The sequence below is a fragment of the Aptenodytes forsteri genome, unplaced genomic scaffold, assembly GCF_000699145.1.
Source record: "Aptenodytes forsteri isolate BGI_AS27 unplaced genomic scaffold, ASM69914v1 Scaffold161, whole genome shotgun sequence".
NCBI classification, from domain to species: Eukaryota; Metazoa; Chordata; class Aves; order Sphenisciformes; family Spheniscidae; genus Aptenodytes; species Aptenodytes forsteri.
The window spans coordinates 409,094-433,217 of record NW_008795023.1 but is presented as its reverse complement, the minus strand read 5'-3'; the positions used below and the strand labels follow the sequence as shown (position 1 = coordinate 433,217).

At 35.6% G+C, this 24,124-nt stretch overlaps 1 protein-coding gene across 1 annotated transcript in view; it reads left to right on the top strand.

Moving 5' to 3' along the window:
• The first annotated feature begins 3,580 nt into the window (after window positions 1–3,580).
• Window positions 3,581–24,124, top strand: part of UGGT2 (UDP-glucose glycoprotein glucosyltransferase 2) — an 88,580-nt gene continuing 68,036 nt past the window's right edge. The window contains exons 1-7 of the mRNA XM_009275810.2: window positions 3,581–3,689; window positions 4,825–4,937; window positions 9,266–9,440; window positions 11,439–11,535; window positions 12,586–12,667; window positions 15,381–15,481; window positions 19,212–19,311. Of these exons, the coding sequence (XP_009274085.1) occupies window positions 3,678–3,689; window positions 4,825–4,937; window positions 9,266–9,440; window positions 11,439–11,535; window positions 12,586–12,667; window positions 15,381–15,481; window positions 19,212–19,311 (680 nt within the window). The 5' untranslated portion in view covers window positions 3,581–3,677. The remainder of the gene's footprint in view (window positions 3,690–4,824; window positions 4,938–9,265; window positions 9,441–11,438; window positions 11,536–12,585; window positions 12,668–15,380; window positions 15,482–19,211; window positions 19,312–24,124) is intronic.

Below are 24,124 nucleotides of genomic sequence, written 5' to 3'. Positions count from 1 at the left end.
ACTACACATTATTCACAACTAAATTAGATAAGTATTTTTTACATACATATCAACCTTAAAGATTCAAGAGGAATCAGTTTCACAAGCATGGCACTTCTATAGTAATCATGCAATAAAATATTCCCTCTCTACTGGCATCTTGCTCGACTGTCATAGGGATTTGACTGGCCAGTGATTGCTTGAACTACCGTTACCTGGGATCTCTAATTCCCTAGCTGATCTACAGATACAGATATACACATCTATGCAGCTGGAACAATCCCTATACTCCCATCCCTCAAAAGAATGATCCCAGCACCCTGTGCTCTTCTGACTAATTATGTCCCTTATGTTTACTCTCCCTACCTCCTGTGCCTCAGTACTTTGAATTCTTCTGCAGGCCACCAGCGTACATTCAGATTAATTTTGTGATGTGTGTGCATGGGATCACAGGAGCTGTGATATAGACCTTTACTTTCTTTTTGTGACTGTCCTGGTCGTCTCCCTTTAATTATTTTTAGTCTACCTGTGATGTGAGAGACTGCTGTAGATCGTGGATAGTAAATGTCGATGTTTAAGTATGAGTCTACTTAGCTAGCTGTTCAGTTCTTGTTGTAGTCAATCTAATCAATTTGGCTACAGGAGTTGAGAAAGCTGTTCAGCTGACAAATTTAGGCATCTTTAGAGTGAGCTAAATAGCTTTTCAGGTTTTGTTGGCTGCTAGGCTATATCTCTCTTGGCTAGAATGGAAATTTACAGATATGTAGCTCATACACATGTGTTCAGATATCTGAAATCTGGAGCTGTATGCTATTAATGTTTCCTCATTTACTTATTTTTACATCAACTTTGTTAATGAATTTAGCGGTAATATGCTATCACGAAGCATTTTATGACCAGAAACAACTCTTTCTCCATGGTTCCCTGTAACAGCCTCAGAAATTTATTATGACTTCTACTCTTCAGCATGGAGTGCAGTGTTAAAATGTGCCTGGAGGGCAAGTAGTTATCAAGTTTCAAGAAGCAAATACTATGTGAAAATAATTTGCAAAACTGAAACCATAGTTCTGTATGTAATAAACTTTAAAAAATGTTTTTGCATTAGGTGGATCATATAGCATTTGATGTGGATTAATTTATCTTGCTGAAGTTTAAAGTACACTTGTAGTCTGAATTAAGACAGTAGTGTTAATATAAGTTGAAGTAGTAGGAGTAGATGCATGATTTGATAAATGTAACCTTGTCAATATGTTATACAATCATTTTTGAAGGCACAGAACAAATTTATCTTCTTTTCTTTTTACTTTACTCATTAAAATCATCATTGTCTTAATCATCTTCCAGAGCAAAAACGTCAGTTGTTTTATATACAGCAGTGAAAGCACAGCTGGAATTTGTAAGCCAAAGAATTTAAAGACTTGTGGTAAAAATATTTTATTGAGGCGGTATCTTTAGAATTGTATATTTAATAACTCTTCATTGTGTTCAATAGGATGTTATTTGGGGATGAGTGGGGAGGCAGAAATTTCAGATCGAATTTTTACTTTTGTGGAGGTAATTTGAATAAAATTTGAAAGTATAGTTATTGGAAAGACGTTTCAATCTGGAAGTATTTGCCATTTCCAAATTTCTTACATTCACTACTTGGAACACGTGAAGCCAAATTTATCTCATTTGAGTTCTGCCAGGGCTATGTGTAGGTTTAGAAAACATAGAAGAGATGGGTTTTTCGTCCATTGAATTTAATGTTATACAGTAATGATCATATATAATTTATGGGAAGGCAGCTTTCTGGCAGGTCATACCCTTTTGTAATCTTAGATATTTTTTTTCTAGTGAATTACAGCAAACTCAGGAAAAGGCAGAAAGGAGATCCTAGAGGCTTTAAGAACAAAAGAAGGTTAGGGGTTGTAAAGAGGAAAGTGAGAGGATAGGAAGTGCTTAATTATGAAAATTGTATACAGAACTGCTGGGAGCAGTTAATGGATATTTCCAAAACTATGGCCTGCAGGGCTATTGTATGTGGTCTAATGTTTTGCTGGAACCTAGGCCATGGTGAGGGAGTGGCATTTTTGATTGCTGCACTCATCATTTGATACAAGTACTTCTGAGATCTACTGCAGCTGAGGCAGATAAAATCTGGCAGGTTAAATCACATGAGATGATTTTCACACAGTGTAAAAAAAATTTGGTGCCGCTTTGGACTCCTAAAGGGGTTTCCCACTGGGATGATCATTCCACTTTCACAGCGAGAGCACCTTTTAAAATAAGGTGTTGACCTAAGAACACGGATAAATTCAAGCTGGACAGCTAGAATGGTTCCTTCCTGCAACTCACTTTCCCATTGCTGCAAATTTTCACCTTTGTAGGAGAATATTTGAATTACACGTGAAAAAATCTTGAATCACTGCAGTTTCCAGGTAGTATCTATCAATGTAGTTTAGTGAGCATGGTGGTGTTGGGTTGATGGTTGGACTCAATGATCTTAGAGGTCTTTTCCAACCTTAATGATTCTATGATTCTATGTAAGTAAAATACATGCTGACTACATAGATTTTTGGGGGTTTTGGGCCATAAATTGGCAATTCTGGACTGCTTCACGTGTGTTTCAGCTGTTCCTCCTGTGGAAGAGCAACCTCTGGAACAGGGATGGTGCACAATGCTTGGTATGGTCACAGCTTTGGTTCTCTGACTCTGACTTGTTTGTGTTCAAGAATATCATATAGTGCAATGTTTATTCCTTAAACAGATGCAGGTCTTTTTCACAACTTGATAGAACAATATTACAGCTTCTTTCTAATTAGGCTTCTTTGCCTCACAGTCCAAGGACAGCATGAGAATATTCATGTGAATATATCTCTAGAAGAAGAAATGAGGGTTAATTATTTCCAACCAATGTTCTTTATTATCACTTCTGTCATTGCCAGACACCATCCACCTTCCTTCTTACTAATTTTGTCCTTGAGAAGTCCTAATTTTGGCCTTGAGAAGGCGAGATATGCAGGGAGGGGGGGAAGCCACTTCAGATGTTGCATCCATTCTCATACTCTTGTTTATCATGTATCTTTAAGGAAGAAATAGAATATGTGAGAGTAGCCCAAAGAATGTCACCTTTAGAAGATTTTTATTTACGTAAGTTGCATGGTTGGAGTGTTCCAAGACTAAATGTGAGGACATAATTTGTAAAATAATGCTGGCTGAAAGTAAGTAACCTTCAAAATTTGCGTTAAAAGGCTAACATAAGCATGACAAATAGAAATAAATCAATAAGCTCTCTCCAAGACTTTCCGTATGGGTCTGCAGAGAGACATTATTATCTTGAGTGGATTTTTATATTGCTGAAAATGGTTTAGATATTAACTAGTGCGATTGTGCTCACTTTTGTTGTATTTATGTTGCATTAGGCCTTCAGAATTGGTAGTAAAGGAAACAGTTATCAGCGGACAAAATTCAAGACTTTTGAACTGCCAAGCAGCGCTAACATAATATTTGCCTATTATGTAGCACAGGTAGATATGCCACATCATTTATGGCTAAATACTAAAAGTTTGCCTTTTTTTTTTTTCCTTCCTTCAACAGATTCAGAGCATTCCTATTACAATTTAATCTTGAAGAAAGCAGGACAATTTTTATCCAACTTGCAAATCAATCTCTTGAAGTTTGCACTCTCCATACGGGCATATTCTCCAACTGTTCAGATGTTTCAGCAGGTGACTATATTATCTGACATATTTGGTACATGATTTTGTGTGGTATTTTGGCTGCAGAGTAAAGAATGTTCGTTATTACAGTTCAGTAAAATATATGCCGACATTATTTGGAATCAAACATGATCCATTTATAAAGGCGATGCTTTAGAAGCTGGTTATGTTGAACAAATATTCATGTTTAATTGTATGGATAGCATTATTTTCAGGGTAGAATTTTTGAAATTGTTCATTTTTGAAACTCAGGTTGTGGGGTTTTTTTGCATTGCTTTAAATAATCCTATGGGAATTCAGAAATTTCCTGTAGTTTCAAGTCATTTATATTTGTTATTTAGTAGACTTCTCATCTCTCTCATTATTTTAGTATTTGAAAAGTTGAAAGATAGAATAGCCAAATACCTGCTTTGTTAATGAAAAAGTGAGAGGACATAAATTCACTGTGCTTGTAGCCTAAAACTGCTCCTCCTCCTTTTAGCAATGCCACCTTCAAGGTAAAGTGAGAAATCCATGTTTCTGAAAGGTAATAAGCTGTAATAAAGTTAGTTTTTTTTCAAAGTGTTCCCTGGAGGAATATCATCATCTCAGACTCATATCTTTCCATTTTTATCTTTCAGCTTGTGAATACAGAGTTATTGACATGCAGTCATATGATTCCCACTTTAATGGGAATAGAGTGGAAAAAGGTAAAAAAAATTAAAAAAAAAAAAAAAAAAAGGCAGGGGGTGGGAAGAAGAGAGAACCAAAAAGTGACGTTAATTGTTTGGGATTTATTGGTTAGGAGTCAAATCTTTGTACCTTAACATGATAGCTGATAGCGACTAAACTTAAAAATATCTCAGAGTACAGGCTGTGATTTCAGCTTGTAGAGGAGATTTCTCAGCCCTGTCTTTACAGAACATAAACAGACTTGCATTTTCTGGCGTATGACTGCATTTGATAGACTACATCTCACAAAGGTTATGAGGTCTTAATCTTCTAATATTTTCCATTACTTTTTTCACATGTATCCAATTTTGAATGGGCTTAATTAGAAACACAACTCAATGGCAGCTGTTGAGTTATTTTAATCAAAGGGATGTGAGTTTAAGTTGAAGTGCAATCAAAGCATTCTGGTTGAGTATAATTGTTGAAATATTAGATTGCAGCTGATGAACCTCCACCAGAAGGCTGCAGTGCATTTGTGGTTATCCATGAGAAGCACACCTGTAAGACTAATGAAATAAAAAAGCTGCTGAAGAAGGCTACTAAGAGGTAAATGTAATGATCTGTTTTAAGAGGAGAAATAGATTACTAAAGAGGAAAGTGTATTATTGCATATATACGTGTAGTATTTTGAAATTTTATTTTCTACTTACCTGATAATGCCAAGCTCATAAATCCCTGTTTACTGGATGTTTAAAGACATACCCATTTAAAGTATACGTTATTTTAAGAGTTACTTTTGGTTTTGAAATATTTTAAACACTTACTGTTATGAGAATTCATCAATTATGAATCAAAGTAGGGTTTTAAAATAAAATCATAGAGCTTTACTCCTCTAACCACATGGATAATTTTGTATTTCTTCCCTTTTTTTTTGGTGTGGGATAGTCAAGTTTAAGTTACAGTGTACTTTCAAGACAAACTTACCATTTAATGCATCTGAGACAGTACTTCTGCTGACAGACCTTTCTACGTAGTCAGTGCCACTGCATTTGAGGTTTTCTGGATTGTAAGGGCTTGGCACAGGAGTGGAAGAGGAGTCTACCTCAGCTGGCATAACCTTTCTTCACCTTGTGCTAGACTTTGCACCTATCAAGCCTTTCTGCAGGCTTTGTCCTGTGGAAACTAGCATCAGTCCAGAATGAATTTGGGCCGTGAAGTAAAATATGTAGAACCTATCAAAATAACAAATAATAACAAAATAATGAAAGGAAAATGTTTAATCTCTATGAAAAAATAATTAATTTGTATTTTTTCAAGACCTGTATGTAACTTTTTTATTTGTTTTTTTTTTCCTGCAATGGTCAAGGTCACCATAATATACATTAGTGTCCATACCCTCAAGCACTTCATGGAGATATGTAGAGCTGAAAGACGATTTAGTAGGGCATATTTCTTGGATGTTGGTTTCTATCAAATATAAATTGGAAAAAAAGACCCTGAAAACCTATAAATTTGTCTCTTTGGGGATGGTTGCTTCTGAAAACAATTTTGTGTTCTACATGTGTGATTTATGGTATTTTCTAAGTCCATTGATACAATTACAACCTACTAAATCATTGTCTTTTACTTATTCAATAGCCAAGGTTTTTGCAAAAACACTTCACTGTCTAGTTTGCAATGTCCCATTTTTAACTATTACATTCTGCCCAACAAATGTCTCTTACTTTCTTACATAAATTATTTGTACTATATTTTGGCTTTTAAAATGATGTTGAGTTCTTCTGGTCATATATTAAGGCATTATGAGACCTTAACATTTTATCACAATGTCTGAATATACTGTTCTTCTAAAGCAGTTAACTGGATTCAGCACATTCTCCTTTCTGGAGATACTGTCCCCAAATTTACAAGATTCTGGAAAATCACGATACTCAATAGAATCCTGAAGTATTCAGAATTGAAAGAGTTAGACTTCTAGAAATCATTAAGAACTCACAACAAAACTGAAGTTCTTTCTATTAAATTGTTCTTCTGTTTTGGGTAGTTTTGTGTGCACCAGTCACATTACAACCTTCAGAGCTGCAGGGACAAAATCTTGATAAATTTGCTCTCCGTCTCCCCACCCCAAAGGCAGTTGCATCACTAAAATATTTAGAATTCCTGGAGATAGACTTTGAGAAAAACACGTTCACCTTCAGGTAATTGTTTCCACTATTACTTCTAGTTGTACTCTGGGTAGCAGATGCTTTTCGCTCGTGCTGGAGATGTTTAGCCTAGGTGATAATAGATGGGGCTGTGCTCCTGATCTTTCTTTTCTATATGGTGAATAAATGATACATGGGACAGTGTGCCATCTCACTGTTGGTTCCTCTATACCAGTCATTCTTTTTCTCTGTTGGTTTTATGAAAAGAGATCTTTTTGTTTTATTGATTCCTTTTTTATTTCAAACTATTTTCCTTTGTGTTTCATTTTCTTTTTCTGTCTTCTGTCTGTCCTGGCCTTCATTTAAGCCAGGCCTACTTAAGTTAGGCTTTCAGTTGTGTCCTAAAGTTCCCATATTGAATGAGGACACTAGAAATGTTCTATTTTTAGGGATGATAGTTTCAAATCTCACTGGAAGAGAAAGAAGAGGCTGCAGCATTATTTTGTGCAGATCCATCAGCTCAATCTGAGATCCAGGAAGTCTCAGGCACTTTGGACTCAGGAGAGCCCAAATAGTCTGCCTGTCAAGATAAAGGTTTTGCTTCATCCAGTCCTTTATGCAGCAGCTACTGTGATTTGGTCTGTTGCACTTTCAGCCATGTTGCAATGGACTGCGTGGCTCTAATTGAAAGTATTTTGTGTGGAGGTGCAATGGGCTGCTCAAGGGCTCTGGATGTGTCAAAGGAAGATCTTCAGTGGTTAAATGGTTGGGATTGCTTATCTTGCTAACCGTCCAAAACACAACACTAAGATTTCTGGAGCTGTTGCTGCCAAGAACGGAAGCATTGATGGGAGTCACATTTTGCTCAAAACAATCAGTGCTTTAGAAGGTTTGTCAGTACGTATGTCTGCTGTCTTCTGTCCATCACATTCCTTCTGCATCCTGTCTTGGCAACTATCTAGGCAAGGATATAGTTGCCTGTACTACCCTAGTAACTGATTAGCGAGTGCTGAACTCCACATCCATGTTTGTTTGGGGTTTTTATCTTTTTTTTGTCTGCCCAACTGCTGTTCCTTCCCTTTCAGGCAGCCTTCTCATGAGAATCTCCTATGGCAGGAAATTAATTAGCTTTCAGCTCTAAGAGCAAGAGAATCAATTGCTTCTCACTACTATTCAGTGTTGAAGAGAAACAGAGAATGGAGGCTTATCTTGGATTTACAAGGGCTGAACGCTTTAATTCTCTAATCCAAGGTCATTATGGTAGCCCTATGCAGTGTTATTTCACTGTAGCACTTAATTTTTTAGTGAAGCGTGTTCATTATAGTATAAAATACTTCCTTTGAGACTGTCAGTGTTCAAGAAAGTTATGGCAGCACTTGGTACCCACCTTTTGAGAACAGGAGTCATTCTTCTGCTATACCTAGGTGACTAGTTAAGAAAAGAGAAGCTCCCTTGATTTAGGTTTTCAACTCTCTATAAATGACTGTGGCAGTTCTTGTCTCTCTGGATATGAGAAGGAAGTTGCACAAGTCACATCCCAGATGTATGCTTTCACTGGGGCAAATCTGTATCTGTTCTTGAACAGATCTTACTCATGCAGGAGTTGTTTCAGACTCTCTGATGACACCTACTTTGTCTGCCTTGTCCTGTGATGACAGTGGGAAAGCTTGCCTGATATTTCTGTGACACATGGCTGCATGCACCCAAGTTAATTCTCAAACCAGGCCCCTCCTTTTGTCTCTGCCTTACGAATGTGGTCTTTGATTGCATACCTACCAAGCTTACACAGGATGTTGATGTTAAGGCCCTGAGTAGCCTGATAGAAATTGGCTCTGCTTTGAGTGAGGGATTGGAGCAGATGACCTCCAAAGGTCCTTTGCAGTGTAAATTATTTTGTGATTTTATATTGAAGATATTCCTAAACTTTGCATCACAGAAACTGTGGAATGTGGAGTTCTGCTCACACCTTTCCAGTATGACTTTTCAATGAGCAGCTACTACACACATTTCTGTAGTGTGTGTTGGATTAGAGTTTCTGAACTTGTCTTGGAGAGGTTTGGAGGGAGTTTACTGGTCTTTCAAGTGTGACTACGCAAAGGCAACTTTGAAAAAGAAGCGTACTCATCAATAATTATCACCTTGAGTATATTACTCAGTCATATCCTCTGTTACTTTTCCATCTTTCCCAAGTTTTGTTCAAAAGATGTTTGCAGTCATCTAAGAAATTATTGCAGGTATAGAAAGTGTAACTTTTCTAGTCATGGCTTTCAATGAGGAGGGTACATAGGCAGTCAAAATTTGCAAAATTAGCTAAATTAACAGAGCTTGATGGTGTTTAAGAAGTATAACCCCAGTTAGTTTCCATGCGTGTTAGCAGCTTTCTCAAACTTCACTGAATATCCCTCCGCTACTCTGTTACTCACTGATTGCTCTGTACATCTCTAATAGATGTAATGCATCATTTAAATTAAAGCTTCAAGCTGTAACTGATTGTTGTACAAAATCTCAGTGCTATGCTTTTCATTTGCTCTTTGTGTTGTGATTTGATAAAATATATTAAAATCATTTATAGTTGATGCTGATTTATCAGTTTCTTAGACTTTAATTTGAAAATTTTGTGTTCTGAGTTTGTAAGCAATCATGATTAATTTGTGATGATTTTAACGTGGCTTGTATATCTTTAGCATATAAGCCATTGCTAGTTTTTTCAATTATGAAGTAGAAAAACTGTCACTGTTTTAATTTCTATTCTGAATATATAATATCACAATTATTTGTTTTTAAAACCAGACCCAGGCCATATCTTTTTAAGGGAGATCATAAATTCCCAACTCTCAAAGAGGATGGCCCAGTGGTTGTTCTTTATGCAGAAATGGGTACGAAAGGTTTTGTCAAATTCCACAAGATTTTATCTGAGAAGGCTCAAAAGGAGGAAATTATTTATGTTCTCCGGCATTATGTTCAGGTATGCAATTCAAATTAACATTGATTCAGTAAACTGTTAGTATTCTGACTTGATTTTGCTTGCTTTTTGACAAAACATATTTTCTACATTTATTTTTGCATTTGCCTAAATCATGTGCTATATATATTCTAATTTTAAAACTTTCTAGGTGAAGTGATTCACCTAATACAAACTTTGAAGCTGGGAAAGCATGATAATCTTATCTAATCTTGCATGCAAGTACTGTTTGCGTCACTGATTGATCCTGAAATATCTCTTTTTTTGGTTATACGACTGGTTTTTGTACATTATACGAAGATCTTGGGTGAATCTTGGTCCAGCAGACTGAACATATTAGTAACAAGAATTAGAAAAATGGGAAGTAGAATAGAAAATCAAGTTGAAAAATAATAAATTATACTTACAATTTTATATATTCTCAGTATAATCTCATATGTTCATTGTAGTATGGCAGCATGGGCTATCACAGTCAACATCATTGACCAGTTTTTCGACGCTTGCGTTTCATAGTGTCAGTATTTTAAACATAATGTTTCTGAATGCTTTTCTTAACTTACTCTTCTCCCTGAAACAAAACAAGACAAATACCAGTATATGGAACTATACTGTCCCCAGTTTTGGTTATTGGAAGGTTTTTGTAATTTATATTCAAAGTACAGCTCTTAAATAGTGTGGCTAATGCAAGAATAATCTGATGGAATGAGAGGTTGCTGTGTAAACCAGGCATTTCGGGGAGATGAGATCCATAGTTTGCAGATGACTTAGAGTTGTTTGCTCACAGTAATAAAGTAGAGAACTTGAGGAAACCAGTCTTAAATTCTAAGTTGTGGGGGGTATAGTTTTTACTGAATTTTATGTTCTTTTATGCACTTTTATTTCAATTAAATGCCTACAGTCTCCTTGCTCTGACCGGCTTATGCACCACGGTCCCCCCAAATGCGTGTTGTCTTCCTTCCTGCACTTTTTCTCTCTTCAGATTGCTCTTCCCTTTTCCTCCTTCCTCACAACCTCCATTTTTATTCTTTGGTTCCCACTGAGACGGATTCTCCCTCCTTTTTTACATTAAATGCCAGAAGAGGGAGCATTGAGAGCAGAAGAGGTACAGTCTTTCTGCAGTCATCTTTTTTGCCAGTATCACTGAGACTGCTTAGAGAGCGCAGTGCTCTCTCTGCCTTGAGACTTGCTTAGAGGACCAACAGAGAAAACCCCCAGCCCTGCTGGGTTTTCAGTTGTGGGCTGGAGGATTCTCAATAGAGAATGATTCTTAAAAAGAGCAAGCTAAAGCTGAAAGGCTCTCACGAAATTGCTGCTGTGCATGTGCAAATTGCATTTTGGAAAGGAGATTTTCATATAGCAAATTAGAGCACAGTTACAGAAATAAGTATGCTCTGAGTAATTACACTATTGAATGTCAAACTTCCACTCCAAAGTTAAAAATACTTGTTTGTTTTTAATAAGTGGCAATCTATTTTTAGCAGTGATACTTTAATACATTTTCTTAATCCTCCTTGCAGAAAGTGATTAACTCTTTTGTCAAAACTTTTTTAAAGAATCAGTCTGACGCAGAAATAGAGAATTTCCTCCTAACATGCTGAAAGTCTGGCAAAATTACAAAGAAATGAATACAGTTTGAAATGCGAATTGTAAGGCATCAATAATTGTATAGGGTGCTACCAGCTCTGCCTGTTCTAGTCCTTCTTCTAATATTATGTGAAAGGACTACAATTTTGACACAGACTTTCTGTGGTCTGCAGGAGATAAAGGAAGTCCTTACTTTCTGTTACACACCTTCTCAATGGATTGTCAGTATGCCTTACATGACTCTTGTAATTTGTTTGGTGTAGCATTTTGTACTTTGACTCATAAATTGAAAGATGATTTTAAGTTATGACTGTCACAACATTTTAAAGTTACAGTATTAGATATTGTTAATCTCCTGTAAATACAGTTTTTTTAAGTTATATTTCTTTGTTCTGTTAAAATAATATCATCAAACAGAAAACAAGTTCCAGAAAAATGTATTTATCTGGATATGGTGTAGAACTTGCAATAAAGAGCACAGAATATAAAGCAGTAGATGACACACAGGTTAAAGGTATGTGGGGTTTTTTATTTATTTATGATATCTTGTTGGAGATACTATTGAATATGTTACAATCTTCAGTTATAAAGTCAGTAATGTTTTGAAGGTTATACTTAATTTCTTTTTACGGAAGGAAGTCTCAGGCATTGGGAACTAAGACATCAAAATATATGCAAGCATTTGTAAACAGCTGTGCTTAGGATATAGTTCATTACCTAAACTCTAATTGTTGTTTTCTGTGGCTCTTCAAAACATAACCCATTCTACTTCCTTTCAATAAGGATAAGATTGTTTTTCCTTTGTTCTTCAATTACTTTGTTTGTTGGCATCTCTAATATGCTAATTACTACAGTATCTACACATTAGTGTGTCAGGGGTGAGGGGTTTTTTTCTGAATTTATGTGGAAATACTTTCACACTCTTCTGTAGGAAAGATGTGTTGTATCGTAGAATTTGGTACCAGTGTATGGTACTACGTGTTGAAATGAGACATTTACCACAGAAAGTGGTAGCTATAGCATTCTGATACAGAGGAATTACTTTGCGTGGACATTTACAAGACATAAAGAAAGTTAGGTAACTCTCTTTGGTAAGACTAAGGTTTAATAGCCTTTGAATCACGTCAAAAATAGTTTAAATTTTTTAAGGGAAAGAAACTGATCTCTGACTTACATCAAATGCTAGCTGGAGATTCAAGCACTTTAAAGTCATCATGCTTTTCAAGCATAAATTTGGTAGTAGTTGGCTGATAAGAGTTATGCCTTACCATTTAATCAAACTGAGAAATGGCTATTTTGGGAAGTGAACTATTTAACCATATCAATTTCATTTATATAAAAAATGTAACCATTGGATGAGTTATATTTAAAAATTAATTTGAATGTTGCTAAGTTCTGTAAAGTGATTCATTCTGATGCCAAAATATGAATAAATCTAATTGAAATTACATCTGGGAATGACAACTTTCTGATTGTATGTTTCTGTTAACCATTTTATAGTTCATAAGAACATAACATGAGTAACTTTCTTGGTTTATCTTGTCTACGTGTACTATGTGTTCAGGAGCAAATGAGACAAAAGAAGAGGAAGATGAGGAGGAGGAGGAGGAAAGTGATGTCCAAGGATTTCTCTTTGGCAAATTAAAGTGAGTTGATATAAGTTATAATTAAACTTCTGCATTTGTTTCTGGAACCTGAACCAAAAAAAATTTTTTTTTTATAGAAGAAGCGAGATTTATGTTGGAAATTACTTTATTTGCAACTGGTGAAAATTCTGATTAATTTTTTGGTGTATGTCTTGTGAATGTAAAGATGCAACAGTTGTTTATTCTGTTCATTTCAATGTATTGCTTTTAGTTTTCTGATTCTCTTAGAATGTGTACAGTAAACTGTTTTTAAAGTAAAAAAATTCCCTCTGGGCAACAGTCACAAAACCTTAGAACACTGTGTTTTCATGTTTGTATCTACAGTAAATTGTTGCTGCTACTTCTGTTTTCAGATAATTAGAATCAAAATGTTGGTTTTCAAAATGCAGGTAGTAGCACAACAAATCCAAACCCATGTGTTGTAGCTACATAAGGTGTTTTTAAGATGGGTAGTCATTCATTTCTTAGAGTTAAGGAGTGATATTTCTTGGAAGATATGCTTATTATAGATGTTGTCTTATTTTGGAGTTTGTGAATTTGTGTTCTGTTCCAGCAGGAACTCTTTTATCTCCAAGTTATGATCTGTTAGATGAAATTGGATGCTACCCTATCGAGGGCTCCTTCCAGTCCTCCATTGATGGATTCATTTCATGGTTGCAGTCATCAAAAGTGCTTCTCTTTTCCTGTAACAGATCCATGCAGTGAATCGTAAATCCTGTTTTTTTCTTCAACAAGAAACTCAAGAGTGTGGGTCTTCTATAGTGTCATTCTCTCTCTTATTATTTAAAGCAAAAGTAAACTTGTTTGTAGATATTCTCACCAATCTGTAAGTCTTTCAGAGTTCAGAGCTGCTAATGCTGTCTAAATTCTCGAGAACCCATCCCCTTTCTGCCTTTTTTAAAGTAAACACATTGAGATAGAAGTGCACCCAGGTCTACAGGCTTCCTTGTTGTTTCACTTATGTAATAAGACACCTTCCACAGCAGGTAATACCAAATGCTTATGTCATATCTTTATCTGAGCTTTTTTTCTTCTTGGATTGTGCTAGGTTTAGCTATACGGAAGTTCTTGATGTTGCACTGTGACTAATTTGTGAAGCTGTCAGATAATTACTTAGACTTTGACATTGTTTCTAGACTCATATTTTTTTCTTCTCCTTTTCATACTGGAGATGAAAGATGTTTCAGTAATGTGTAAATTGTCCCTCAGTTATAGCCATGTCAAAGGTTATACTTTTCTCAGCTGTGAAATAGTTATGAATGTAAACAGAAGACATAACGCCTTAGAAATATAACTATTTGATTGTGCAAATTAACATAATTCAATCCTACATCATGATATGTATCCAGAGAAGGATAGCTTTTTTTCACTTGGCTTTGTGTGTGTTCGATTTTGTGTCTACATTGACCATAGCATAAGTGAACAAGAGAAATGAGGGACCAAGCATCAATAATAGATCTTGGTTGTGGCTTGTGGCTAGGTCTTATTTGTCCCTTGTCTTTCATTCACAGAAGAATTGAAGGTCTGAACACGAAAAAAAATACATGTACCATCAAGGTAAATTTGCAAAGAAGGCAGTAAAAATTAAAGAGCTCAAAACTAGTTAAGAGTTTGCTACTTCATAGAGGTATTTCTACGAGTACAAATTATGTTTGTCATTTCTAGGTCTATGTTACAAGTAAGAAAAAAGGAATTTTCTGTCTTTGCTTCCCTTTTCAGTTGAGTATGCTTTCTTTGAGGAACATGGACTATATTTTAATTCCAGAACAACAGTCTTCGTCAGTGATATTTTTATTTTTCTATAAAGAACAATGGTTAACATAATCCAACAGCTAAAAAATGAGGAGGGAGGGATTCCTTGTGAAACTTCTTGATATCTAAAATAAAATATGAAATATTACAGAACTTAAAGTCTTAATGCTTTAGGTGTCTCTTTTTTAGCTACTTCTTGCTTCTTGTTCAATACTTCTAAGTAGAAGAATCTTTAGAAATCTGATGGAGATTGTTTGATGTTCGAGGGTGTCTTGTAGCAGGCTGGTGTCTTTGCCCTCAAAACTTCTTTGCCCAATTATGTTTCCAAAAACAATAGAGGCTTTTGGGCACCATGCTCTTCTTCAGGTCTGGCTAGTGATCTGTGTGCTCAGTAGCTAGATTTTGTCTGATGTTAATTTCCAAAAACAATAGCCAGGCTTTTGGGCACCATGCTCTTCTTCAGGTCTGGCTAGTGATCTGTGTGCTCAGTAGCTAGATTTTGTCAGTGATGTTAATTTATAAAAGAAGTTCCCAACATTGTCTTGCCTATATCTTTTGTAGGTAACACAACAAACTGTACAGTTGCAGTTAATCTATAGTACAGTTAGTATACAGTTAGGTATACATTATGCTATAGTAAACTAACTATACAGTTACCTGTATTGTGTGTTAATACTATTTAATCTTTGAGTTCATTTATGTGACAAATTTATGTGACAGGGTTTGAGACAGATCACTACAAAACAAATGAACTCCTTCTTGTAATTAACTGGTTTTTAGTCCTCAGAAATCCCCTCTTCTCACCCCAAATCTCATTTTTGTTTTAAGAATGAATTAAAATTTTAATTCTTGCTTGTTATCCTAAAGATACAGTATTAACTGTGAGCAATATTGTGGATAAAAGCAGACGTAGATGGATGTAATTGATTTTGCCTTTTTTTTTTTAAATGTTTTATTGTAGACAGATACATCCTGATCTGAAAAATAATCTGAAAGAGTTTAAAAAACATCTAATTGAAACTACTAACAACATGGAACCGCTGAAGGTTTGGGAGCTACAGGGTATGTGTTGCATTTTTCTGAATTAACACAGTACTCTCTCTAATTTTCCTTTGTTATGGTGATGTATCAACATTATGGTAAAAGCTTCTTTTAGAAAAAGACATATGGTTTCATAAAAAGGGGCAGTATTATATCAAGTATTTTAAAAGAATGTGTTGGTATCTTGTCCTAGTATTATGTGCTAGAAATTAAAGGAGCATGGAAGTCATTTTATAAGATGGAGAATCATAACTGGCTTTACTGATTTTAATGACAGAAGTTATATTGCCCGGTTTTCTGCCTGATGTGTTATCTCGGATGTTAAATTTAGTTTCCGGTATTTTTTTGAGAGGTCAGGCAAAAAATATCATTTTGACATGACTGTTGAGTCGGGACGAAATACAGGTTAAGACAGTTTGTTTTCTTTAATTTATAAATCCTAACTTCTGTCAGTGCACTGGAGTTCACATGGATACATTTTTTAGTATAACATCAAATGCAAGAACATGCTTTTAAAAGCTTTCCTGTGGAAAAGGAGAACAACTATATAGCAGTTATTTCTAAATGGCTTCTGTGCTGATGACCTGCAGGACATTCTGTAGCTTGAATGAAATTATAAATCACTCTAAAATAGGTCCCTAAAATGTCATGACACTTAAGTTTAGGCAACTAAATTTTGCCTGTTACATTCTTCAGTTTTAGAGGATAACCTGATCAAAACTGATTTACTTTTATACGAGTGCAATGAAGGAGACTGAGCAATCATCTGAACTTCAGTTTCTTTTTGGGACCCTGACTGTTACAGAGCTTGCTAGCAGTATCCAGTCTGAAACTAGCTATTTGAGATACTTGTAGTTCACTTGCATTCTTTTACCAATGAACTTTTACCAATCCTTCAGCTGCAGGATTTATCTTGGTCCAAAATTAAAAAAAAAATCGAAAAACGTTGCATTTCAGTTCTCCTAAGAAATCCACTGTGCAAATAAAAAGAAAATTCTCTTTTTGTCTATTTAAATTTTCTTTTTTTAGATGATTGAATACCATTCTGTTGATGTTCAAGCAGAAGCAGCTGTGAAACTTTGATCCCTTTAGTGTCTACCTTCAAAAGCTAGTACAAGGTCTCTATTTAGTCGTGGTCTTTTCTGCGGTGTCATGGCTATATAAATAAAAAATGAAATTGGTGCTGCTCCCCAAGCAAACAGTTCATACAGTGTTTGTCCTGGTTTCGGCTGGGATAGAGTTAATTTTCTTCCTAGTAGCTGGTACAGTGCTGTGTTTTGGATTTAGGATGAGAATAATGTTGATAACGCACCGATGTTTTAGCTGTTGCTAGGTAGTGCTTACACTAGTCAAGGACTTCTCAGCTTCCCATGCTCTACCGACTGAGAAGGCTGGGGGTGCACAAGAAGCCGGGAGGGGGCACAGCCAGGACAGCTGACCCAAACTGGCCAAAGGGACATTCCATACCGTGTGACGTCATGCTCAGTACATAAACTGGGGAAAGCTGGCCGGGGGGGCCACTGTTGGAGGACTGGATGGGCATGGGTCAGCGGGTGGTGAGCAATTGCATTGTGCATCACTTGTTTTGTATATTATCATTATAATTATTATAATTATTATTATTATATTTCAATTATTAAACTGTTTTTATCTCAACCCACAAGTTTTCTCACTTCTACTCTTCCAATTCTCTCCCCCATCCCACTGGGGTGGGGGGAGTGAGCGAGCGGCTGTGTGGTGCTCAGTTGCCGACTGAGGTTAAACCATGGCAGCGTTGAAAGTAGTTAAGCGTTGGGATGCTGTTTGTTCAGTGCCAGGAAGACTGGTACTGGCTTGTGATAAGTACATTCAGGGCCTTTTCAGACAGGGGTCTTCAGCCCCCTCTTTGTATGGTGCAGTTGTTTTGATACTCCTGACACGACTGGGTGCTTTCTCTAGTTCATTCTTAATGACTAATTATAGTGGCTGAGTTAATGGCTTGGCTACTCTCTGATTTCCTTTAATTAGCTTCCAAGTAAAAATTTAACTAAATTTAACCAAAACTCCTTCAGCTATAGGGCATGCTTCTATTTATAAATGACCCTAAACACCATTCAAGAGCTGTCTTTCAAGAGCCTTTGTGTTTTAGGTAAGTAATTAGATTTACTATTCATAGTGAAAAATGATGTACAGAGTCCCAATGTGGTATTCCCTTTAATAACTTATTCTTTCATCTGTGTGAACAGCCTCTTGATCTCTAGTGCTTCGTTAGCTTTCAAAGCATACTTGAGATTTGCTTTAAGCTCGGGATCATCTTTTCCCCAAGGTGCCCTACACTGGGCTCTCAGCTGTGTTAGGGTGCGGCAAGGGGAACACTGTAAGTGACAGTCCCTGACCAGAGATAACCAAGAAGGTAAAAAGACATGTCAGTTTGCCTCAGTGGGATTTGAATATTCATACTCTAGCTGTTCAGCATAAAATGGAAATGATTAACAATTTATGAAGGATTTTAAGTATATGTCCTAAGTGCCCAGCAGGTGAGGCATCATTATCTGTAGTAACAGCAGCAATTGGGTATTGCTTCACCTGATCACAGCTTGTGTGGCTGTTGAAAGGGATCTGAAATGTTCTTTTTGAAAACGGTGATCTCTCTATACTTTTTGTATACTCTCAAACTCACCTTTTTTTCCAGCCAAGGTGTACCTTATCAGGCTAAACTAGGAGTGTGTGCTATTCTCTTTTCTTCAGCCTTTTTTTTATTCCTAATTGCTTTAAAAAGATGGTGCAAATTTCTACTAGGCAGCATCCTCTATGACTTTCTGCCTGGCACTTTTTACTATATGTGGCATCAGCTTTCCTCAAACTGAATAACCCAAGGCCTTCAGATGTTTTAACTAGCAGATTATGAGGAAAAAGCATCATTGCCCTGAGGTAGTTAGGCAGATTGTATCCAAAGTACATGGAAGCACCTAGTATATTATTGCCTTACCCTATTGGTACCAAAATTGGTTTTTCCCCAGTCTCATGTGCCAAGATTTGTCACACCCAGGTTAGGCACCAGAGAAGGCTAACTGAATTCCATTGTTGTTTTTCCAGTGGATAGGCAAATGAATTATAAACTGTCCTGATATATGAAAATTTACTTCATTCTGAGAAAAAGCATAGAGAGAAAAATGAGATCCCTTTAAAAATTGTGCTCGACACTTAGGAGAACTGAAATTTGACAGTAGATTGGCCTTTCTTTCATAAGTCTCCATTTTTTCTACCTGTGAAATTGCTGCTACTCTTGAAAATTGTACACCTCACATGCTCAATACAGCCTTCTACATTTAATATATCTGTTCTCTGAAAATCTTGTGAAGTCCTGGAGCTGGAAAGATCTTATTCTTTACTGCAGTTATGGGTGTCTGCGTGTTGGTGTGTGTCTAGGTTTGAGCATGGTACCCTTGTGATGCTGGCATAATACCACGTGATGAGTTGTCTTCTTTTTTCAGTGTGTTTTTGTAAACTTAAAAATTACATGTACAATGTGTATGCTCAAGACAGCCAAGCAGAATTCTGTAGGAAAGCCTGAATTTAGTATTTCTAACTTTTAAGTGCCCATCTTTTCAACCTTTATGTATTGTTACTTCATAATCTTTTACAATGTATAATTGAAACATAAAAAATGTTAATAGTGAGAGTGCGTATATGGAACAGTTTTCTGATTGGTAGGCCTTATTGATTGAGAGTGATATTCCCAGTGATTTTTTTTTTTTTTTTTTCCTTCCAGATCTTAGTTTTCAAGCAGCTGCTCGAATTATGTCTACCCCTGTTTATGATGCCTTAAAGGTAATGAAAGACATAGCTCAGAACTTCCCAATAAGAGCCAGGTATGATACTTAAACTTGTTTTTCAAATACTGTTTTTATGTTTGCATTTGAATTTAATGACAGTAATAGAGATCTATATCCAAATCCTGCAGTCAGATATTCATGTTTTACAGCTTGCTAGATGGATTCCAAGCAATTTCATTGAGTAGAAAATAACTCCTGGGAGAGCTCATGATGGGTCTCTTAAATGTTTCCTGTCTGATGCAGGAGATGCCATGAAGGCATCCTAATCCTTCAGGCACTTTTGGCTGAATGACTAGTCCTCCCGGCTTTTACTGGAATGATGTTTTCCCAGGTGGAAAATTCTGTTGAATTAATAGCAGATCTGTTCACAGTAGGAAGAGGCAAAATTCTATTAATAAATTTCGTAGGGGATCCACCCACATTCGTTCTAAGCACAACATTGCTGACAAGATTGGGCCCTGACTACTGTATATTAGTGTTCTTACTGGGGAAGATCTGTCTCCCATAACAGATTACTTAGTAAAAGATCAAGATAAATATTAAATAAATGAATAACATTTTCCTCTGTACTAAAATTAAAAATTGCTCTTCCTGTAAGCCAATTGTATTGTAATTGAGAAATGCTTTTCTTTTTATTTAGTAAGTTCTTCATGTAATCCTATCAGCAATATTTGCTTTAATTACTGGCTTAAATATGATGCTAAATAGGATTCTTAACTCAGCGTGCTTTCACATTTTACAACTCTTGTTTAATTATCACAGTGTTTCATTGTCATCTCTGATTTTCTGTTAGAGAAAATGTACACTGTAATGGAAAAGTTACCTTTGTAACATCTTGTTTCAAGGAAGAAAAATAACTTTTAAAATGTCTGAAGCATAATTATTATGAAATAGTAAGGTACAAGTTTACACATAGATTAGCAATCAGAAAATGCAGCTTTCCTTTATAAGATAGTGGAAACGTACATAATGTTGAACTGCAAGGCCAGTTCTGTTCCTTAAAGGACAGGAAAAAGTCAGTTTGAAGTATGCTAGGTGACATTTAAATCATCGATTTAAAAAGTCATTAAATTGTTACATCCCACTCCGACTCCCGCCGTGTATTTGTGGCATTAAAGTACAATTTACCTACTCTTCAAACAATTTATTTTTATGGGTAAAAGTATAAGAAAACATCAGAATTATTAAAAGGAGAATTGCAGTTCCTGTCCTGTATGATTTATTCTAATATGCTAATCTAGCATATTATTTTTAACATGAGATTACAAATATTTAAATAATTTAAAGGGCATTGTGTAAAAACATTGCACAAAATATATTTCCTTAATAATCTAATCATGCTTAACCTGCTGAGTCAAAAATACTAGTTTGGAAAAAAACCCCTAAAATAAACAGGAAATGAAAAGATATTGCTTAATCACTTTAGATAGATAACTGATCATTATAATAGTAGTATTTTTAAATTGTTCAAATTTCACACAGTTTAGATATGAAAACAACCATTTTTTCATTATGCAATTTTTGGTTTGAAAAGGCTGTATAAAAATTTTAGAACTATCGTTATGAAAATAAAAATTAAATATTATACATTCCTTAAAAATTGAGGCGTTCCTTAGACTATAAAAAATGGTCTTCCATTTATGGAACTTTCCTCTGGAAGTTTCTTTCACTTTCTAGTTTATAACCTGCATTTTTGTGTCTCAGTATTTCAGTTGAAAAAGTTAGTCTGAGGTAGATTTTACAAAATGTCTTCAGATGTAGACCGTGTAACAACCGATATGTCATGGCGACATTTTGGTAATTCATTTTATAGGGTATTTTTCGTCTTTGGTTTGTTGTGTACATGTCATAATTATCTGTTATTTAAGAATGCAATAATAAGAATTATAATACTCTGTTTCTTGCTATTCATTTATCATTCATGAATGTTAACATTATGAACATGTGAAAAATTTGCTTTTTTCCCTTGATATGCAGTACTACATAGCTACATGTTCTTCCAAGTAAGAATAAAGATGCATAAAATTATATGATAGAAAATGTTACAACCTTAAGGTCATACAAGAACATTCCTACATCATGTAGAATGATAAATAGTATCCATTTACTTTCAGAAAGTAAAGTGTTCCTCTTTGGTGAGTCCTTAGCACTTAATATTTAGAAAAATATGCATAAAACTTTGTGAAGCTCTGAACAAATTGAACAAATGATTGAACTCAAAATTAACAGATATCTTCCACAGGTACTTTTATACTTGTTACCTCAGATTCCTAGGGTGTCCTTCTCAAGGATCAACCATCACACGTTCTCCTTAAAAACTTGCTAGAATCCTGCATCGTCAACTGCCGTGCATAGATGAAGAACTAGTTAACGATTCTTTAATGTATTGCTTTCTTATTAACAAAAAAGCTATCAGTAAAGCTTACCTTTTGCTGATAAGTATTTTACTTCCTTGCTAAGGTTGGGCCAGCTTTGTCTTCTCCTTTCTGCCTTTTTATTATTTTCACATTCATTTTTTATGTTTCTGCCACTACTCTAAGCTATTTGGAAAGATTTAGGTTGTTCTTTTTATCTGTGCAGTTTTTACCACCTCTGTATGCAGAATGAAGCTTTGATTCCGAGAGTTGCAGACCCTACTACTATCTATGTTGAGTTTAGCAAGATAAAAATCAGAGCTTTTTTTTCCCTAAAGTATTTTTTTTCTTCAGGACTCTCTAAAACTATGGCTATGAAGTCAGAATAATAGTTGTGGTAGTACTGCCACACATTAAATTTTCACCTTGCTATGGAGTCCTTCTGTTAAGTAGCTGTTTTGCTCGTTGGCTAAGTAAATTCTCAGTAATAATTCCCATCAATTACGGATGTTCTTTTAATAAGAAAAGTTCTGTAGTGTTCCTGAATTATGTCTATTGCTGGTAGAAGGTCTCTTAAAGCAGTGTCCTACATAGTCAGCTTTTGAGACTTCTGACTTGATAATGTTTTTTCCTAGTCCTTCTCCTCCATTTTTCCACATTTAAATTTGGCTTCAGATATTCTTGTCTTTGTACTTACAGTTTCTTTTAATATTTTTTAAAAATGTTAATCAGCAATGTTTCTTTTTCAACAGAAATGTTTATAGTTTCTTGCTTTCTGTTCTACAATTTTTATTTCAAAACTAGTGAACATAGAAAGTAGTACAGTATAAGATATATTTACTTAGCATTGAATACACTTACTACATTCTTTATGTGCATAGAGAGTACCTAGCATTATGATTATAAAAGCTTTATGAGAAGTTTAGATTAGTTGAACAATAATAAGCAAGTTATTAAGCTCATCCTCCAATGACTACTGATAATAATATATTTGAACCATGTTGACTGTTTTTTAGTGCTGTCTTTGACATCACAGTTTGAGTTACATTTTGAGCCAAGGAAAGCCCACCAAGTATGGGTTGGTATAAATACAGCTCCTTCTTGATCCTCTATTGCCCTTTCATCACATGGTCCAGAAGGGATTCACAGTGACAAAAATAATCTGCCAGAATATTTAGGGGGGGGGGATGGAAAAAGGGTATTTAGCTGTGATGAATTGTGTAATATTTATAAACAAAGCTTGGAAATCATATTGTTTGTACTTAACAAGTAGTCTCTGATCACCTGGAAAGCTTGAGTATTTGTTTAAAGTAAACTGATTTTATGTCTTATTTCTGACATATTGTGAAAAATGTGGAGTTTACTAGGAAGATCTATTCTAAATCAGTTTCTTTTGGGGGGCAGGTGAGGATTTATATTACTAAATAACTGCTTTACTATCTATAAGTATTGAAGTTGGCTTAGTAGAATCATTCTCAGTTTGTGAATCATTCTCAGTTTGTTCAGTTAACTTTCAGGTTTAAGATGACTCCAGTTTTTCTTAAAGCCCCATACAGATTTGCTAAAACATGTACAATCATGTTTTGAAAAAAATATTTATGTAGGCAACTAGAGTATTTATTTTGGCATTTATTGGGAGAATCAGATTTAGGTTAATATGGTTTAGGGTTTCTTAAAACATGGAGACATTAATTTGCCTCTGGGAGTATTTTATGATAGCCTAGTAATTATAAACCTCACATAGAATACATTGTGGCAGAGGAAGTTAAAATAGTCTTCCACAATGTTCTTGAAAGGTAAAAAAGACAAATCGGTGGATTACCTTCTAAAGGTAGAATGACTAAGGAAACTAAAATTTTGACTGTCTGTGAATACTTAACATTTTCAAGGGTCTCAATCTGTAAATCTCTTCTAATTTCAGCTAATTTTGAAGGGGTCATTCTTTGCATATGTTCCTGGCCTTTGGCCAGAACATCAAGTTGTATCCTTGGCCGCCTGTGCTGTAATGTTGAGTAGCATGGAGTTAGTAACATTAACTTAGAATCACAGAATCATAGAATCATTAAGGTTGGAAAAGACCTCTAAGGTCATCGAGTCCAACTGTCGACCCAACACCACCATGCCCACTAAACCATGTCCCTAAGCGTCGTATCTACACGTCTTCTAAATACTTCCAGGGATGGGGACTCAACCACTTCCCTGGGCAGCCTGTTCCAATGTTTCACCACTCTTTCAGTAAAGACATTTTTCCTCACGTCCAATCTAAACCTCCCCTGGCGCAACTTGAGGCCATTTCCTCTTGTCCTATCGCTTGTTACTTGGGAGAAGAGACCAACACCCAGCTTGCTACAACCTCCTTTCAGGGAGTTGTAGAGAGCGATGTGGTCTCCCCTGAACCTCCTTTTCTCCAGGCTAAACCACCCCAGTTCCCTCAGCCGCTCCTCATAAGACTTGTTCTCCAGACCCCTCACCAGCTTTGTTGCCCTTCTCTGGAC